The sequence below is a fragment of the Hyaena hyaena genome, unplaced genomic scaffold, assembly GCF_003009895.1.
Source record: "Hyaena hyaena isolate Hyena2069 unplaced genomic scaffold, ASM300989v1 scaffold_206, whole genome shotgun sequence".
In the NCBI taxonomy this organism is placed as follows: Eukaryota; Metazoa; Chordata; class Mammalia; order Carnivora; family Hyaenidae; genus Hyaena; species Hyaena hyaena.
The window spans coordinates 1,127,945-1,147,282 of record NW_024080840.1 but is presented as its reverse complement, the minus strand read 5'-3'; the positions used below and the strand labels follow the sequence as shown (position 1 = coordinate 1,147,282).

The window sequence follows — 19,338 nt, the reverse complement described above, 5'->3', positions numbered from 1 at the left end:
TTTTGTATAGGATCATACAAGGGAGGCTCCACTTCCCTTTCCTTTTTTCCAGGGTTACTCCAGCAAACAAATCAAAGCACAACTGGTGGAAGGTCCAAACGCTCCACAGCTACAAGCGAGAAGCTCTGCAGAGGACTTACCAGTGTACAGCAGCCAAAACACAACCACAGAGTGCATGCTACACACTCCAAAAGCACTTCCTGAAGTGCCAGTCCCTGGACAGTGTATGATCCCCTTTTAATATAGTAGTACTTGCAGGTGCAGGACGCATAACAAGCTATTAAAACACATAAAAGACAGAAACCTATCCAAAATGATGAAACCGAAGAATTTTCCTCAAAAGGAGATCCAGGAAGACATGACAGCCAGAGAATTGCTCAAAACAGATATAAACAATGTATCTGAACAAGACTTTAGGGTAACAGTCATACAACTAATAGGTAGGCTTGAAAAAAGAACAGAAGAAAGCAGAGAATCTACTGCAGCAGAGATCAAAGACCTAAGAAATAGTCACAATGAATTAAGAAATACTGTAAATGAGATGCAAAATAAACTAGCTACAGTGACAGCAAGGATGGAAGAAACAGAGGACAGAATAGGTGAAATAGAAGACAAAATTATGGAAAATGATGAAGCTCAACAAAAAGAGGGGAAGGAAATCAAAACGTGGAGGTTAAACAACATACTTCTAAACAAAGCATAGGTAAAAAAGAAGTCACAGGACAAAATAGAAAATATTTTGAATTGAAAAAAATAAAAATAAACAAATCAAAATTTCTAAGATACAATTAAAGCAGTATAAAGGAAAATTTATAGCAGTAAATGCCTGCATTAGAAAGATGTCAAATCAGTAACCTAAGCCTCTACCTTAAAAATTAGGAAAAGAAGAAATTAAATCCAAAGCAAGCAGAAGAAAAAAAAATTTTTTAAAGAGAATACATAGAGTTTAAAATAAAGAACACTCTATTGAACCAAAAGTTGGTTCTTTGAAAAGAACTGATAAATCTCTAGTCAGACAGCTGAAGAGAAAATCAGAAAAGACAAAAATTAAAGTCTCATATGCTAACTAATAGAATCAGACTTAAAAGGCTATATACTGTAGTATTTCATTTATTTAATATTCTGGCAATGGCAAAACAGTGATTCCTAGGTTCTAGAGTGGGGAGAAGGGATTACTTCAAAGGGCAGGAGTAACTCTTGGGAAGTGATAGATGTAATATATTATCCTTAAGTTGGAAGTTACACAGCTGTAGCTGTTCAACAAAAATCAAGGAACTATATGCACTAAAAAGGCTAAATTTTACTGAATTTAAAGTAAATATAGCAAACCTGACTTTAAAAAGGAAAAATAAATGGGGGGGAGGGGGAGACAGTAAAGAATTCTATAAAAGGATTACTGAGGCCCTTTATGACCTCCCAAATATGCTTAGCAGCTTTCTGCCACAAACCCTTCATAACTGTTATTTCCTCTACATGGAATGCACTTTCCACACTGACAACTGATTCAGATTTTACTCAATGTTCAGAAAGAGATTTCCTGATAACCCTAAAATGCTATTGGGATCACTATCATATTATCCTACTTTATTGGTTTTTCAAAGTACTTATCACTCCCTAGTATCATTTTCTATTATTTACTATTTATTATTTGCCCCAGGAAAGGGACTTTGCATCTTTTGCTGACTGCAATATTCCAAATATTATTAACAAAAATACAGAATACTTCCACAAGTCACCTGAGTGACCCTGTGACTGTCCCCCTAAAGCCCAAGAAATTTGTTTAAGACAAAGTTTATTTATTTTTTAATGTTTATTAATTTTTGAGAGACAGATCACGAGCGGGGGGGAGGGACAGAATCGGAAGCAGGCTCCAGGCTCTGAGCTGTCAGCACAGAGCCTGACGCGGGGCTCAAACTCACAATTCATAAGACCATGATCTGAGCTTAAGTCAGACGCTTAACTGGCTGAGCCATCCAGGCGCCCCTAAGACAGAGTGCAGAGTAGAGAGGAGATGGTATAGGAGATACCAGGTGCAGAAAAGGAGTAAATAAAATTAAAAATGGGTACTTTAAGTAAAACTCTGTAAACTGAAAGGTGAGGTTCCCCAACATTCTTCAACCATTCTGGCTCCCAGAATTTAGACTGTTAGGCTTGTAATTATAGTACTTTTCTCAAAGGAAACTGACATAAGATAAAACAAACAAACAAAAAACCTTTACTCTCAATTTTTGAGGCCATAAAAATTACTCTATCAGTGCCTCATCTACTCTTAGGTCTGTCTGAAGTCCAACAATTAGAAATACTTATGTACCTACCACTCAGAATTAACCAGCATTAATTAAGTAGACGATCCTTGTAAACATTCACTTTTGAAACATTTCTCTATAAAGAAGATATAAGAAACTAATTTACAATGATATCTTATTTCATAAGAATGTCAGATGAGCTAGAATCCCTCCAGATTCTATGTTAGTTATAATACACACAAGTAATGGTCATCTATACAATGGTTCTTGGGTAAACAGAGGATGATGCTCCAGGCCAGGTTCAAGGAGTCTGAGAACTCCAGGTACCTTTACCCAACTGCCCAAAAAGCTTTTAAGAAACTAAATACATTATTATACCCAAAACCCATTCAGGGCACAATAATTAGGAAGCTCTGATCTGAGGCAAATAGTTGTCCCTCTGCTTTCTGAACATGTGGAGAGTTACTGAACCAAGGCAGTTGATTTAAAAATCATGTACACTAGAATCAAAGTCAAAGAATAGTAAGGGAAATGGGATTGGAGCAAGAAGAAAGAAGTAAGAAATTTTCATTTGTAGTTTCAGCTGAATTTTTAACCCTACAGATGCATTAGTTATAAAATTAAGGAGAAAAAAAGTAAATATCTTGGGTTATATTATCTATTTCATTACTAACTACTTGTATGACTTTTAGTAGATGCATTTATTTATGTGAGGTTTACTTTCTACACAGGGCATATAAAATCTTAATCTTTTTTTTTTAATGTTTTTTTAATTTATTTCTAGGAGAGAGAGAGAGAGAGAGAGAGAGAGAGAGAGAGTGAGCGGGGGAGGGTCAGAGAGAGAGGGAGTCACAGACTGAAACAGGCTCCAGGCTCTGTGCTGACTGGATGCGGGGCCTGAACCCACGAACCGCGAGATCATGACCCAAGCGAAAGTCGGACGCTTAACAGACTAAGCCACCCAGGCGCCCCAAAATCATAATCTTCTTAAATGCTTCAGTTCTTTTCTTTTTTTAATAAAAGTAGGAGTAGTACATTAAACCATGGCTTCCAGAAAATTTCCTGTTCCTTATTACTATGGACCACACACCTTTGATGCTCTGGCACTCTTATTTCATGCTAGCAGACCATAATAAGGAAATATAAAGAGTAAGGATTTTTATTTAACATAAAAATCAGGTCATCACTGTATCTCATCGGTATTATTGGCTAAGCCTCTTCACAGTTTCCTTTTACATTCCAGATTCTGACTTCCTGACTCAAGAAGTAACTCAGTCTTTTCTGACCCTACTACTTAATGTTCTCTTTACTCACTTAAGTACATCATCTTACCTAGATGCTCCATTGTTCAAAAATTACCTGTCCAACTTTACAATGGTATCTAGTCCAAAAATCTTACCATCTGACACCCAGTACTAACACCCTGTCTCTGCAACCACTAGCCATTCTGTTACCATCGTGAACAGCTATACTACAGTAAGCATCCCTGAAAATAAATTTAAAAAATAATCTCATCTATTGAGTCTGACTTCATATCCACTGCTGTTGATATCAGAAATGCATCACAAGGTTCACAGTATTTGAAGAACAAAAAGAAAAAAAATTGAAAAAGACATTTAGTAATCGCCCTTCCCTCCCCAACTATGTTTCAGAGTATTATGTAAACTTTATGAGATCCTTAATCCTCATTTTACAAATAAAGAAAGAGAAGTTGAGATGAGGACACAGAGCCACTAGGCAACAGAGCTAAAATACAAACTCAATGATGCCTTAAATCCCAAACCTGTCAACTCGATAAGCCACAATGCTAAAGTCCGACAACTAATTTATACCGATGACCAATCTTAAAAGACAATCCTATTTAACGATGTACTATTATTTAATACAAATAAATTCATACCTTTTTGTATAAAGCTGTTTTATCAGAATCCAAGACAATTATATTCCTTAGCTTTGCATTTATTTCAGTGGCTGAAGTCCTCATAATTATCTCAGAATCAAGTCCTAAGGGAAAAAAAGGATGGATGAATGAATGGCTTTTCATTTCATAGTTCTCAATGTATTTTTTCCTGAAATTTTATTACCTTCAATCTTAATTTCAGAAATGTTACGTTTCTGATCTTGAATGAAGATCTGTAAACAAGATAATTCTGCTAAAATCTGCAAGGTAATAATATCTTCATTCTTGGATAGTTTTAAAGCTGCAAAACAAAATTGTAAATCATAAGGAAAAACTTTTAATAGTTACCTCACTACCTTTATAAAGTAACTGAAATATAAGAAAAAATAAAAGTACTAGAGGAAATCCTGGTTTTCGTTCCATTAAAATTAAGATATTCCCTACTAAATTGGGAATTCTAAAAAAAAAAAAAAAAACAACCCTAATGAAAACAAAGCCTAACAAATGAAACAGACACAACAAAAAACTATTACTAGACTAGACTAACAATTTAGTAGTGTCATCCTATGACGCTACAAAATTGTAGTTATAAAATTATAAATCATTTGAGACACAATGATTGTAAGGTGACATTTGCCTTGGTCAAACTTGCAACTTTTCATTGCTTAAGAAATGCATGGTTAAAAAAAAATGGTCTGACAGGATTCAAATTTTCTTAGTTCTAAATTTCTAATCTAAGATTATGATATGAAATGCATGAATTTTAATTCAAATCAAATACAAATGCTGTATGATATTTGACTAAAAAGAGGGACATGATAAATAAAAGCCACATTTTCTTCACTGATAAATACTTTCTTTTGCTATTATTGTCTAAAATTTCCCTGATATATAATAATTTTTCTAGATACTAATTTAGGCAATAGAATTCTGGTGCCAATATTACATATAAAAAAAATCAAAGAAAAAGCTAAAATTTATTGAACTACATGGTAAAAAACATGAAGTTGGACTTTAAACATACACATTTTTTTAATGACCTCTCCTTTGTCTTCAGTCTCCGCAACAGACACTGAGGCTCGTTTTTCTTCCAGTTGTGGGAATACATTATTAAAATAATTTATTGTATTCAGAAGTGCTTCAGTATGTAAATGAATATCCAAAGAGGAAAAGTTCACCTAAGGAACAGAGCTGATTTTAGTAAGAGGTCAATAAATATCTGTTTGCTGCTCAGTAGAAGGCACTACAGTATGTGTTATAAACAATAAAATTCATGGGGCACCTGGGTGGCTCAGCTGGGTAAGCTTTCAGCTTCGGCTCAGTCTATGAGCTTGCAGTTCATAAATTTGAGCCCAGTGTCGGGCTCTGTGCTGACAGCTCAGAGCCTGGAGCCTGCTTCAGATTCTGTATCTCCCTTGCTCTCCGCCCCTCCCCCACTAGTGCTCTATGTCTCTCTCTCTCTCTCAAAAATAATATTCAAAATAAGGAATAAAATTCATAATGTTCCATTTTTATCCTCAAGGATATAGTTCTAGTTGTAAAACAATTTCCATAATAGGTTTACTCAGAAATACAGTATCTAATTAAAAAATAATTACTCACTCATACCTTAATTAGTTGTACAACATTGTTATAAGTACTTTTCAAATTAGGTAGATTCTTTTCTGCCTATCCAAAGAGAAAAAAGCAAATCTGTTAGTATCTTATGAAGACATATGTATATACAATTATAACTCTGTAAGGTTCTTCCTAATTCTTCCTCTATGTGAAAAAAATTGTGATAGAATTGTCTACCAAGTATCCAAATACTATGCATTATATCTTTAGATCTAGAATGATTTTGTCATAAAAAAGCTATTTAATAATGCATAAACGACACAACCCCTAAAATATCTACATCAATAGTAAAAATGGTCTTAAAAGTGGTAAAATATTCTTTCAGCATTGTTATAAAGTAATTATTAAATTAATGTGGCACTTAAATAAAAATAAGTCTATGAAAACATGGAATAAATCTGAAGTAGACCACAGTATATAAAAAAATTAATTAATGATGAAATCAAATGAAAGCTTATCTCATATTGTATCCATACTAAATTCCATCAAGATTAAAAAATTGGGGTTTTTTCTTTGGTTATCTGATGGAGGGAAAAAAGTCAAGCTTCATGTCATTTCTACTTAGAACACAGGCCTGTTATTTTACTGTGTGAAATGTTTAGAAATTAAAATAAAGTATGACAAAACAAGAAAACCTTAAAGTTGCAGGAATTTTAAAAATCACATTATAATGAAGAGTAGACGAAATCTAGGTAAACTTACAAAATGTGATTACAACATTTCAGAGGTAAACTCACCACAGCAAGCATACAAATGGAAGTGCTTACCTTCACATACTCCAGTGTTAGCAGATCTTCCATCGTATTATCCAGTGTTGTAACCAAATAAACTGGTTTCTTGTTTTCATCTAAAAATAATGTTTTAAATTACTCTTTCACAAAAATCTAATGGAAAGTCAATACCAGCAACATTAATATAACTGGAAAAGAAGAATTTCCTGGGTCAGTTCTGCACCTAGGATTTTATCTTACCCGCGTCAGGTCCCTCCTCCTTTAAACTCTAAAGCTGTAATTTCTCCCCACAATTCCCTTCCCTTCTCTTACGGCACAGCGTTAAACAGTCTTACCCTTCTAAACCTAGAGAGGAAGTAAGGTAAGATGTAGCAATCAGTTAAAGAAAAAACCGAGTTAATAGGACCAATGAGAGGACATGAAAAGAACTGCAGCCCTACCACAGAAATACCTAGAAAGAAAACTGCCAGACTCCCTGAAAACCTATTGTCTTTGTGAAGACCAATCAGGTATGTGAGGAGAAAATAAGTTCTTCCGTGTATTAGTTTAGAATAAACCCCATGTAGTTAGTCTTCACTAGTTGTATCCTGGCTTCTGTTAAAAACTCTGGAAAGTAAGTGGTAAAACTGCTGTAAAACAGTGTTTTGTACAAAAACTTTAAACTATCATCACCAAATTACAATGACTGCCAGAAACTAGTATCTAGATAGTGGAAGAAAGAACTACAAATCAATCATAACACTTTTGAGGAAAAAAATGTAACATATTCCACTGACTCTTCCAGGTACAAAAGCTTATTAGCTATTAAGCCAGTCTTCTACTGAACATGCTACTCACATTTCAATCCTTAAAAAGGTCCCAATTTTTCTCACACATTTATCCACAGAACTATTTACAGATAAAAAAGGCAAAAAGATTAAAGAAATAGGTGCAGTGACAACTGTGTATCAGTATCCTCTGTGCTAGGGTTTTCTTATTTTGTGCTCTTAGGAAAACAAAACAAAAAATACACAAAATAATTTACAACTGCTAGAATACTTCTGGATTACTAGAGAACACTAGCAAATTGGTTCACTTTTCTTTCCAATCACAAGAACAAACTGTTTCTTGATGTAAAAAAGCCCAATAAGGTAAAACTCTGTATCCTCTATGTATAATGGTTTTCTCAACAAAAGATAATCATAATAAGATCTACTACACTCAAGCTCTCAAGGGCTATACAGAACAAGTGTAGAATATGCAACTATAATGTATGAGTAAATCATATGCAGTGATTAAGGTTTCAGGCTGCAACACTTTATTTGCTTTCCCAAATACAAAGATCGCATTCAACCCAGGGCTCAACAAAGGGGAGGGTAGTTTTCATGACAGTTAGTTAACTGACAGCTTTGTCTGGGTGGGAATTCCCAGAGATGATGACCTTAAATCCTTGAGATGTATATAAGCATATCCTTGCCTTTCTTAATTCCCTTAGATAGATCTTGGGATCTATCGGTTTCTAGGGCAGATTCTAGAACATTACATTCTAGGACAGTCAAAGTACCAAAGTACTTTTATACACATGTAATCAGAATACATTTTTTAAAAAGTGAGTTCTATACCTGTCCTGGGGCTTAAACTCACAACCCTGAGATCAAAAGTCACATGCTTGGAGTGCCTGAGTGTCTCAGTCTGTTAAGCGTCTGACTTCAGGTCAGGTCATGACCTTGCAGGTTTATGAGTTTGAGCCTTACATCAGGCTCTGCACTGTCAGTGTGGAGGTTGAGATTGCTCTCTCTTTCTCTCTCTCTCCTTTCCCCACTTGTGCACACATGCGCTCTCTCTCTCTCTCTCTCAAAATAAACAAACTTCAAAAAAAAAAAGTCACATGCTCTACCAACTGAGCCAGCCAGTTGCCCCAGATTTATATGGTTTCTAAAATAAATGTAAAGCATCACTATCTTTAATTACAAAAATTTTAAGCCAACTCGTACTAATAATCACTTTGGACATCAATGGTCTAAACGCATCAATTAAAAGATGCAGATTGCCACAGTCAACCAAAAAAACAAGACCGAGCTATATATTGTCTGTAAGAAATACACTGTAAATATAAAGACATACAGATTTAAAGTAAATGGATGAGGAAACCATAGTATGTAAATACAAATTAAAAAAAAAAAGCAGGGATAGCTATGTTAATTTTCAGACAGAGCAGACTCCAAAGCAAGAAAAATTATCAGGGAAAATGTAAGGTATTATATAATGATAATGGGGTCAATTCTCCATGAATACATAACAATCCTTAAACTGTATGCATCTTAACAACAAAGCATCAAAATATGTGAGGCAAAATGCTGTTAATACTAAAAGGAGAAACAGATGAACCTGCTTTTATAGTTAAGACTTCAACATCCCCCTATCAGAAATGGGTAGATCCAGCAGACAAAAAATCAGTAAGGACGTAGTTGAAATCAGTAATAGTACTATCGATCAACCGAACATAATGGATATCTATAGATTACCTATTATCTATTAATTGCAGAATACATCTTCTTAAGCTCCCATGGACTGATCATCAAGAAAGACAACATTCTGGGCCATAAAACACACCTTACTAAATTACAAAAAATAAAAAGTGTACAGTGTCTGCACTCAGACCACAATGGAATTAAATTACAAATCACATAATGTATTTGGGGAATTCCAAAATATCTGGAGAATCAACAAGACTTCTAATAATACACGAGTAAAAGAAGAAATCTCAAATTTAAAAACACTAAAAACTAAAAACACACCTTATCAAAATCTGAGGCTAAGTAAAAGCACTGTTTATAGGGAAATATAACATTAAATGCATATGTTAGAAGATATAAAATCAATAATCTAAGCTTCTACGTTAGGAAATGAGAAAATAAGAGTGATCAATTGATATAAGCAAAATGAAAGAAACAATAAAAAACAGATCAAAAATCAATGAAACCGAAAATAAGAAACCATTAGAAAAATTAAAGAAACCATAAAAGGTTCTTTGAAAACATTATAAAATCGATAAGCCTCTAGCCAGGCTACCTAAGGAACAAAGAGGACACAAATGACTAATACCAGAAATTAAAAAGGAGAAATACTGGTTATCATGAAACTAAGAGGATAATAAAAAAAAAAATATATATATATATATATATAAAACTCTGCCACAAAGATAATTAACTTAATGAAATGTACCAATTCCTTGAAAAACACGTGTCAAATTGACACAAGAATAAATAGACAACCTGAATAGGTTCATATCTATTTAAGAAATCAAATCAATAATAGCCTTCTAAAAAAGAAAGCACCATGCCCAGCAGGATTCACTGGTTAATTCTAATTTAAGGGAAAATCTAGACCAATTCTTTATAATCCCTTTCAGAGGACACAAAGAATGCTTGCTAACTCATTTTATAAAATCAAAGTTACCCTAATACCAAAACTATACAAAGGCTTTATAAAAAAAAAAAAAGGAAAAAGGAGAACTACATGCCAGTAACTCTCATTAACATGTATCCTCAACAAAGTCATTGTGATGAGGACTTTCAAGATTTATTATCTTAGCAGCTTTCAAATTAACAATTTGGTATTGTTAACTACTGCCAGTATGCTATACTTTGCATCCTCCTGATTTATTTTATAGCTACCAGTTTGTATCTTTGGACCTCCTTCGTCCATTCCAACTACAACCCCACCTCCTGCCTCTGACAACCATTAATCTGTTCTATACACCTATCAACCTGGAGTGTTTGTAAACATTCCACATATAAATGAGACAAGGTGTTTTGTCTTTCTTGGACTTATTTCACTTATCATATAATGCCCTCAAGGTCCACCCATGTTGTCACAAATGGCAAGATTTCATTGTTTTTTTTATAGCTGAACAGAATTTCATTGAGTGTCTGGGTATGTATGTAAATAGGGTATCACATCTTTATGCCCTCACTCATTGAGTGCACTTAGGCTATTTCTAGATCTTGACTATTGTACATAGTGCTGCAACGAACATGGGGTGCATTTTTATCTTTTCGAGTTAGTGTTTTAATTTTCTTTGGGTAAATATTCAAAAGTGGAATTGCTAGATCATATGATATTCTATTTTCGATTTTCTGAGGAACCTACATATGGTCTGCCATATGTCTGCACTAATTGACAGTGCACAAGGATTTACTTTTCTCGACATCCTTGTCAACACTTGTTATTTCTTGGGGGTTTTTTTGGTAACAGACATTCTGACAGGTATGAAGTGATATCTCACTGTGGTTTTAAGTAGGATTTCCCTGACAATTTGTGATATTCAGTATCTTTTCATGTACCAGTTAACCATCTGTATTTCTTCTTGGGGAAAAATGTCTATTCAGATCCTCCACCCATTTTTTAAATTGAATTGGGTCTTTGATACTGAGTTGCAAGAATTCTATATATAGTTTGGGTATTAACCACTGATCAGAAATAGGATTAGCATGAGTATCTTCTCCCATTCAGTCAGATGCTTTTTCAATTTGTTGGTGGATTCCTTGGCTGTGTAGAAGCTTTTTGGTTTAATATAATCCTACTTGCTTATTGTTGTCTTTGATTTGGAATCAGATCCAAAAAAAAAAAAAAAAAATTTATCAACACAAGACTAATGTAAAGGCCCTCACTGCCTATGTTTTCTTCTAGGAGTTTTATGGTTTCATGTCTTTTATTCAAGTCTTAAACCATCTTCAGTTAATTTCTGTGTATGGCATAAGATAGTAGTTTCATTCTTTTGCATGTGGCTGTCCAGTTTTCATAGCACCGTTTATTGAAGAAACTATCCCTTCATGTTCTTGACTCCTGTGTCATAAAGTAATAAACCATATATTAATGGGTTTACTTCTAGGCTCTTTTTGGTTCCACTGATGGGTTTCTTTTATGTTGGTACCAAACATATAATGGTTGTTTTGTGTCAGTACCACAGATAGCTTTGTAACGTATTTTGAAATCACGGAACATCATGCCTCTAGTTTTGTTCTCCTTTCTCAAGACTGCTTTGGGTATTTGGGGTATTTTGTGGTGGCTTACAAATTTAGAATTGTTTTTCCTATTTCTGTGAAAATGTCATTGGAATGTTGGTAGAGATTGTATTGAATTTGTAGATTGCTTTGGATAATATGAACACTTTAATCATATAAATTATTCCAAGCCACAAGCAGGGACTATTGTTCCATTTATTTATTTTCTTTAATTTCTCTCATCACTGTCTTACAGTTTTTAGTATACAGATATGTATGTCTTTCACCTCAATTAAATTTATTCTTATGTACTTGATTCTTTTTGATGGAACTACAAATGAGATGGGTTTTTTTCTTTCATTTGGTTAAATTTTCTTTTCAGAAAGTCAGCATTCATTCCAGTTCGTTGACAAATGATATTGTTTTCTTAACTTCTTTTTCTCACAGTATAAGAAATCTAACCGAATTTTGTGTTTTTCTGTCCTACAACGCTACTGAATTTATTGATTAGTTCTAACAGTTTTCTGGTGGAATCTTTAAGGTTTTCTGTATGTGATATCATCTGCAACTGGTTACAGTTTTACTATTTGAGTCAACAAAGAATTACTGCAGATATTAACATCTTTTACTGGGTCAAAAAAGAAATCAAAAGAAAATTTAAAAAAAAAACCTTAAAACCAATGAGAACTTAAATACAACATACCAAAATTTACAAAATGCAGCAAAAGTATTTTTAAGAGGGCAGAGCACAGGAATAAACCTCTAGAAACAAGAACATTTCAAATAAACAATCTAACTTTATACCTCAAGGACCAGAAAAAGAACAAATGAAACCTCAAATAAGAAGGAAATAAAATGGGGGGTGGCGCTGGGTGGCTCAGTGGTTAAGCACCTGACTCTTGGTTTTGGCTTAGGTCATGATCTCATGGTTTGCAGGTTCGGGCTCCACTCTGCTTGGGATTCTCTCTCCCCCCTACCCTGTCTTTCCTCCCCTGCTGATGTTTTGTCTCTCAAAAATAAATAAAGATTTTTAAAAAAATTTTTTAAAAGAAGGAAATAAAACATCAGAGCAGAAATAAAGAAAATAGAGACTTAAAAAAAAAAAAGACCTGAAAAGACCAATAAAACTAAGAGCTGGTTCCTAAAAAGATAAGCAAAATTCACAAACCTTTAGCTAGACTCACCAAAAAAAAAAAAGAAAGAAAGAAAAAAGAGAGAGAAGGTGCAAATAAAATCAGAGATGAAAAAGGAGACATCACAAATGATAACCAAAGATATACAAAGAATCGTAAGAGACTACTATGAAAAACCGTAACACTCACAATTGGACAACTGAAAATAAATGAATTCATAGACTCAATAAACCTTCCTGTATTTAGTAATGAAGAAACAGAAAACATGAATAGATGAATTACTTGTAAAGAAACTAAATCACTATCAAAAATCTCTGAATAGGGTTGCCTAGGTGGCTCAGTCAGTTAAGCATCCAACTCTTGATTTTGGTTCAGGTCATGATCTCACAGTTCATGGGATCGAGCCAGGTGTGAGGCTCTGCGCTGACAGTGTGGAGCCTGCGTAGGATTCTTTCTCTTCCTCTTTCTCTGCCCTTCTCCTGCTTGCATGCATACTCTCTAAATAAATAAATAAGCCTTAAAAACAAAAACCTTCTAACAAACCAGATGGCTTCACTGATGAGTAGTATCAAACATTAATACTAATCTTTGAGAAATGCCTCTAAAGAAAATAGTTGGAAACACTTCCAAACTCCTTTTACAAGTCCAACTTTACCCTGGTAACAAATCTAGACAAGAATACCACAGGAAAATAAAATTATAGGCTAATATTTTTATGAACATAGATGCGAAGATCCTCAACAAAGTATAAGCAAAAAATTCAACGCTACATTAATAAAAAGATCATACACCACAATCAAGTAGGATTTATTCCAAGGATGGTTTAACATCCACAAATCTGTCAGTGTGATACACATTAACAAAATGAAGGGAAAAAAAATCATATCTCAATGAAGAAAAGCATTTGACAAAATTCAACATCCATTTACACAAAAAATTTCAACAAAGTAGGTATGGAGAGAACATACCTCAACATAATAAAGACCACATATAATAAGCTCATAGCTGACATCATACTTAATAGTGGAAAGCCGAAAGCTTTTACTCTAAAATCAGGAACAAGACAAGGATGTCCACTCTAGTCACCTTTATTCAACGCAGTATTGCAAGTTCTAGTCAGAGCAATTAGGCATTAAAAAGAAATAAAAGGCACCCACATTGGAAATAAATCATTTGTCTTAATTATTCCATCAACCATTGAGAATTATCTTACAAGAATAAACCCCAAAATGAAAAGGAAGAAATATACATAATACGCTCTCTTAAATGCCTAAAACAGTAAATGGAAATATTATCCAATGTATTATACAATTTATCCATTATGATTCTGGAAATAAAGTGTTTATGTTAGACAAAATAATGCTATGCCCCACTGCCCAAGGATGTCCATGCTGTTTCTCTAAAACCTGAGAACACCTTACCCTATATAGCAAAAATGATTTTGCAAAGGTGATTAAGGTAAATAGAACATTATCCTAGATTGAGGCTACACACATGACAATATGAGAAGGATCTACTACCTTGTTCTGGTTCTGAGATATAGGGAACTATGTGCAGGTATTAGAGAGGCCTACAGAAGTTTAAGGCTAGCCCTCACCTAATAGGCAGCAGGAAACATATTTAAACCACATGGAAATGAATTCTGGCAACAACTGAATAAGCAAGGAAATTCATCTTCCCCTAGAGCCTCCAAAAGGGAACTCTATTGGCATCCTGATTTTTACCTGTTGAGACCTGTCAGACTTCTGATCAATAGAACTTTAAGATAATAAATTTCTGTTGTTGTAGGACACTGAGTCTGTGGTAAATTGTTACCTTATCAATAGGAGATTAATTCAGCACTGTAGTAGGTAGATTAGGTAAATTTAAAATTAAACCAGGACTATTTTATTTTCCATAATGAAAAAAATTACCTTCATATTCTCTTTGATCTACCTCCCTAGATACCCAAGTACAAGATAAAAACTGAAGACCAACTCATAACAAAATATTTTCTTGAGAATATTTTAACAAACATACTGATTTAAAGTCTAGAGAATTTAAAACTCTCTAGTAGGGAGTCAAATAATAAAGTTAATGTGTTTATTTTATAAAAATGAGACACTTACCAAAGTATTCTGGGCATTTTAAGCAGAACTCTTTCAAAAAGGCACTTGCTTTCAAATCAAATGTTCGAAGTTCAACATCTGTGCCCAATCCTAAAACATCAATTTCTACCACAGGTAGTTCACAATCTCCGACAAGGTGATAAAACTGAATCAAAACCTGGAGAAGAAAAACAAAAAGAAACTGCCAATACCTAAAACAAAAAACTGTTTATATGGATGGTGCTTATATATGGATATGTAAGGTATACATAGGATGTAAATAATGTATTTAAAATTCAGGAGACGGGTTGCCTGGGTGGCTCAGTTGGTTAAGCGTCCAACTTCGGCTCAGGTCATGATCTCACGGTTCGTGGGGTTCGAGGCCTGCATCAGGCTCTGTGCTGACAGCTAGCTCAGAGCCTGGAACCAGTTTCAGATTCTGTGTCTCCCTCTCTCTCTGAGCCTCCCCAGCTCACACTGTCTCTCTGTCTCTCTCAGAAATAAAAACATTTAAAAAAAAATTTTTTTAATAAAATTCAGGAGAGATTTTTACATACACATATACACTCATGCTGTATAAATAATTATCTTTAATAAATATACACTGATAACTATGATATCTAATCTAAACCCCTATTTTTGATTAGAAAATTATCTTAAAAAAAGGCAAGGAAAAAATCAGATAGCAACATCTGGACTCAGCTTAAGTAGGATGAAAACAGAAGTATGTATTAGTAATATGTGAATAGAGATGACAAACAACTTAAATAAGCCACATTAATTTTACCATGGTACATACCTCTGGCACTTCAAATCTTATTTTATACTGAATCATATTTTTTGTACAATCTGACTTTTGAAACTTCTTCTGTTGACAACTTTTAACTCCAGTGGGAGACTGAGGAGGCTCTTCCAAAGGACTACACGGTGCATCAAAAAATTCTTCGTCTGAATCTAAATAGTACAGAACACTGTTTAAGCCAATAATCAAAATGATTGATTTAATAACATTTTTATATTATTTTGAAATAAATATGAATACTAATATATTAAGGGTCTAAATGTTCCAGGGTCTAAACATTTCAGAACTGAATGTAAAGAATATAGAGATTGTGTGTCAAAGAATACCATTTTTGACAAAAAAAAAAAATACCGAAAATACAACATTCAACTTTAGCTTAATGGATATCACCTTTTAAAGTGATTAGTCTCTGTAAAAATTGCACAAGAAAATTTTATGCCAAATGCCAATGATTATACACATAATGAATTTTCAAACACACACACTAAGATGCTCACTGTATCTGGATGACCAAACAGGACTTAGTTACAAAATCTACAATATTAAAAGCAAATAACAGGGCCTGAGATTTGGATGAAGAAACTGAAATCAATCACTATTTCATTCATATATGTGTGTATGTGTGTGTGTGTACACACACACATATGTATGATAATAAATTTCTAAAATTTGCCATTAAAAACAACCCGAAAACTAGTAAAACCATTAAAAGAAGATTTAAAGAAAGCAAAAACCATATGACGGATATCCCTAATAATCGAAGACTGTAATTAGGGTAGATGATCTCACATATAGCTCCTCCCTGCCCCATTTACCAAAAAGAAAAACATTCTCATAGAAAACCAAGGACTGACATGGCAACTTCAGTTACTTATCATTTAGCAATTTTTAAAGCCTTAAAAATAGAAAAATACATTTGCTTTTCTTTCCAAAGTGGCCAAGAAACAGCAGATATTTGTTATCAAAATATTTACCAGTTTTCATATGCGAATGTAGTAGGTATTAATTCTTGAGTTTTTTGTGTGTAATAACAAAAAAGGAAAATATAAAAATAAAACTAAAATTTTACTATAATGAAACTCTCCAAATAAGTAATATTATAAATTAGATATCAACAGCTTCACAGGGGCTCCTAGAAGATGAACTTACTAGTAGACTTTGAGATTACAAGTTTAAATTTTACACACCAAAAAAACCCCACCGCAAAAGTGACTTTAAAAAACGCTTTTAAAAGGGTGTTTTTTTTAAAAAAAGTTCTATTGTTTAAAGGAATTTTAGTGAAAATTTCTAAAAAATATATCAGTATCTGCTATTGCCTGAAATTTTTAATATAGTCTCAAATGGAAATTATATTCATAATACATTTTAATAAGAAAAACTTCCTAAAGCAGTTGCATTTTACCATCTTCAACACACGGAAGTTCCAGGAAAGGAAGCATTTTCTGTGAAATCTGTGATGTTCCCAAAGAAGTCGACCTCTGAATCTGGAAAAAAAGTAATTCACTGTTAACTAGCACAAAGATTTTTATTCAAAGTCCTAAGACAATTTTGACCTAAATAAATATAACACTGTATGTTAACTACACTGGAATTAAAATTAAAAATTGTAATAGTAAATAAAATTGTTTTGACTACTATGTACCCTTTGCATTACCATATATACTTTATAATTAGCTTGTGAATTCCCAGAAGAGGGATCTTTGAAGTTGTGAGAAATCTATAGAGTTTGGAGAGAACTGCCATCTTAACAAGGTCAGGCCTCCAATCCTTGACTATGTATATCATTCTACTGTTTAGGTTTTAATTCTTTTTTTCATAAATGTTTTGTAGGTTCAGGTTTGCAGGTCTTGTACTTCTTTTGTTAATTTTTCAGTGGGGTGTCTCGGTGGCTCAGTCAATTGAGTGTCCAACTCTTTTTTTACCCCCAAAGTTTATTTATTTACTTTGAGAGCAAGCACATGTGAGCACGGGAGGGCCAGAGAGGGAGAGAGGAATAGAGAGTAAATCCCAAGCAGGCTCCACACTGTCAACGTGGAGCCCCACATGGAACTTGATCTCATGAACAGTGAGATCATGACCTTAACAGAAATCAAGAGTTGAATGCTTAACTAACTGAACCACCTAAGTGCCCCAAGCATCTGACTCTTGATGAATAATTAATAAATAACTCAAAATAAACAAAAATAAACTCTTAAAATGAACTAAAAAGGTTTTTTTCTTAAGAATTTAGGCTTTTTAATGTTATGAATGAATGAATTCATTTTTAGAACGACTAGTTATTTACATTAATAACGCATCTTGCAAACTTACTAACTTTGCTTACTATTACTAATGGTATTTTTCTACATTCCTTAGGACTTTCTGCATGAAAATAAAGCTAGTTTTACTTTTTCTTTCCAGTCTTGTCTTGCTTTTTTTGTTTGTTTTGTTTTTTGTTTTACTGCAGAAGCTAAAGCATCTACAAGAACCTGAATAGAAGTGGTGAGAAAAGGCATTTCTTGAACTATTCTGGACCTTACAGGGAAAGCATTCAGTCTTTTTCAAAGTATGACAGTACCTATAGGTTTTTCCTAGATGTCTCTTACCAGGTTGAAGAGACTCTCTCTTATTCCCCACTTGTTAAGAGATTTAATCATCAATAATTATTGATTTTTGTCAGAAATTTTTTCTCTTCTATTGAGATGATCATGTACTTTTTCTCCTTTATTCCATGAATATGATTAATAGAATTGACTGGTAAACCATTTTTGCCTTTATAAGGTAAATGCATTCGGTTACAGTGTATTATCCTTCTTATATATCATACTATTTCACAGTAGTATTTGTTAAGGATTTTTTTCATCTATGTTAATACAGGTCTGTAGTCTTCTTATAACTCCTTCATCTGATTACAACAGCAGGACAATTTAATCTATACAAGGAAACAAGCCCTGCCCATGCACAGATGAGATTAGCAGACAACAGTTCAGGAGGAAACAAGGCACTGGACTTACTACAAAAGAAATTTTTTTTAATGTCTCAAATATGCTCAGAAAACTTACAGAAGCATGGAGAAAGGGCTACAGTAAAACCAAAATAATGATGTCACAACAAATAGAAAATACCAAATGAAGAGACAGATTATAAGAAGAACTCAAACAGGCCTGAATGTGCAAGATAATGAATAAGTATGGGCTATCATTATGGATCCTAAAGTCATTTAAAGGATAAGGAAATGTTAGGAACAACTCTAAGTCCACATATTCAACACCTTGGATGAAACGAACAAATTCCTTAACAGACTCAATCTTATAAAGCTCATGCAAGAATGGATACTATAAATAGTTCTGTAAAAATTAAATACAAAGTTTGAAAATCTATCAATATATTCCAGGCACAGATGGCTACACTGTAAAGTCCAACTTCTATAAGAATAGAAACACTATCAACTCTTTATAAATAATCTCATAAAATAGAGAAGGGGAAACATTTTCCAATTTACTTTATGAGGCTAGCCCTTCCCTGATATCATAAGCAAACACATAACAAGAAAAAGTATAAACCAGTATCCTGTATGAACATAGATACAAAAATCCTCCACAAAATATTAGCCAACAAATCCAAGAATATAAAAGGATGATATATCAGAATATAAAAGGATGATATATCATGAACAAACAAGGTTTATATTAGGAATGCAAGGCTAGAGGCATCTGGGGGGCTCAGTCAATTGAGCGTCTGACTTCGGCTCAGGTCATGGTCTCACAGTTCATGGGTTCGAGCCCCTCATCAGGCTCTGTGCTAACAGCTCAGAGGCTGAAGCCTGCCTCAGATTGTTTCTTTCTCTCTCTGCCCCTC

At 33.7% G+C, this 19,338-nt stretch overlaps 1 protein-coding gene across 4 annotated transcripts in view; it reads right to left on the bottom strand.

The window, feature by feature from the left end:
• VPS13A (vacuolar protein sorting 13 homolog A) overlaps positions 1–19,338 on the bottom strand; it is a 228,593-nt gene that overhangs the window by 113,066 nt on the left and 96,189 nt on the right. For all 4 annotated transcript variants that reach the window (XR_005530230.1, XM_039242171.1, XM_039242174.1 and 1 more), the window contains exons 24-31: positions 16,904–16,985; positions 15,499–15,653; positions 14,721–14,877; positions 6,531–6,610; positions 5,755–5,814; positions 5,171–5,324; positions 4,331–4,447; positions 4,147–4,250 (exon numbers count right to left, since the gene is read on the bottom strand). Coding sequence is in view for 3 of the 4 variants with exons in the window: in XM_039242171.1 (XP_039098102.1) it covers positions 4,147–4,250; positions 4,331–4,447; positions 5,171–5,324; positions 5,755–5,814; positions 6,531–6,610; positions 14,721–14,877; positions 15,499–15,653; positions 16,904–16,985 (909 nt within the window). In the remaining variant the exon portion in view is untranslated. The remainder of the gene's footprint in view (positions 1–4,146; positions 4,251–4,330; positions 4,448–5,170; positions 5,325–5,754; positions 5,815–6,530; positions 6,611–14,720; positions 14,878–15,498; positions 15,654–16,903; positions 16,986–19,338) is intronic.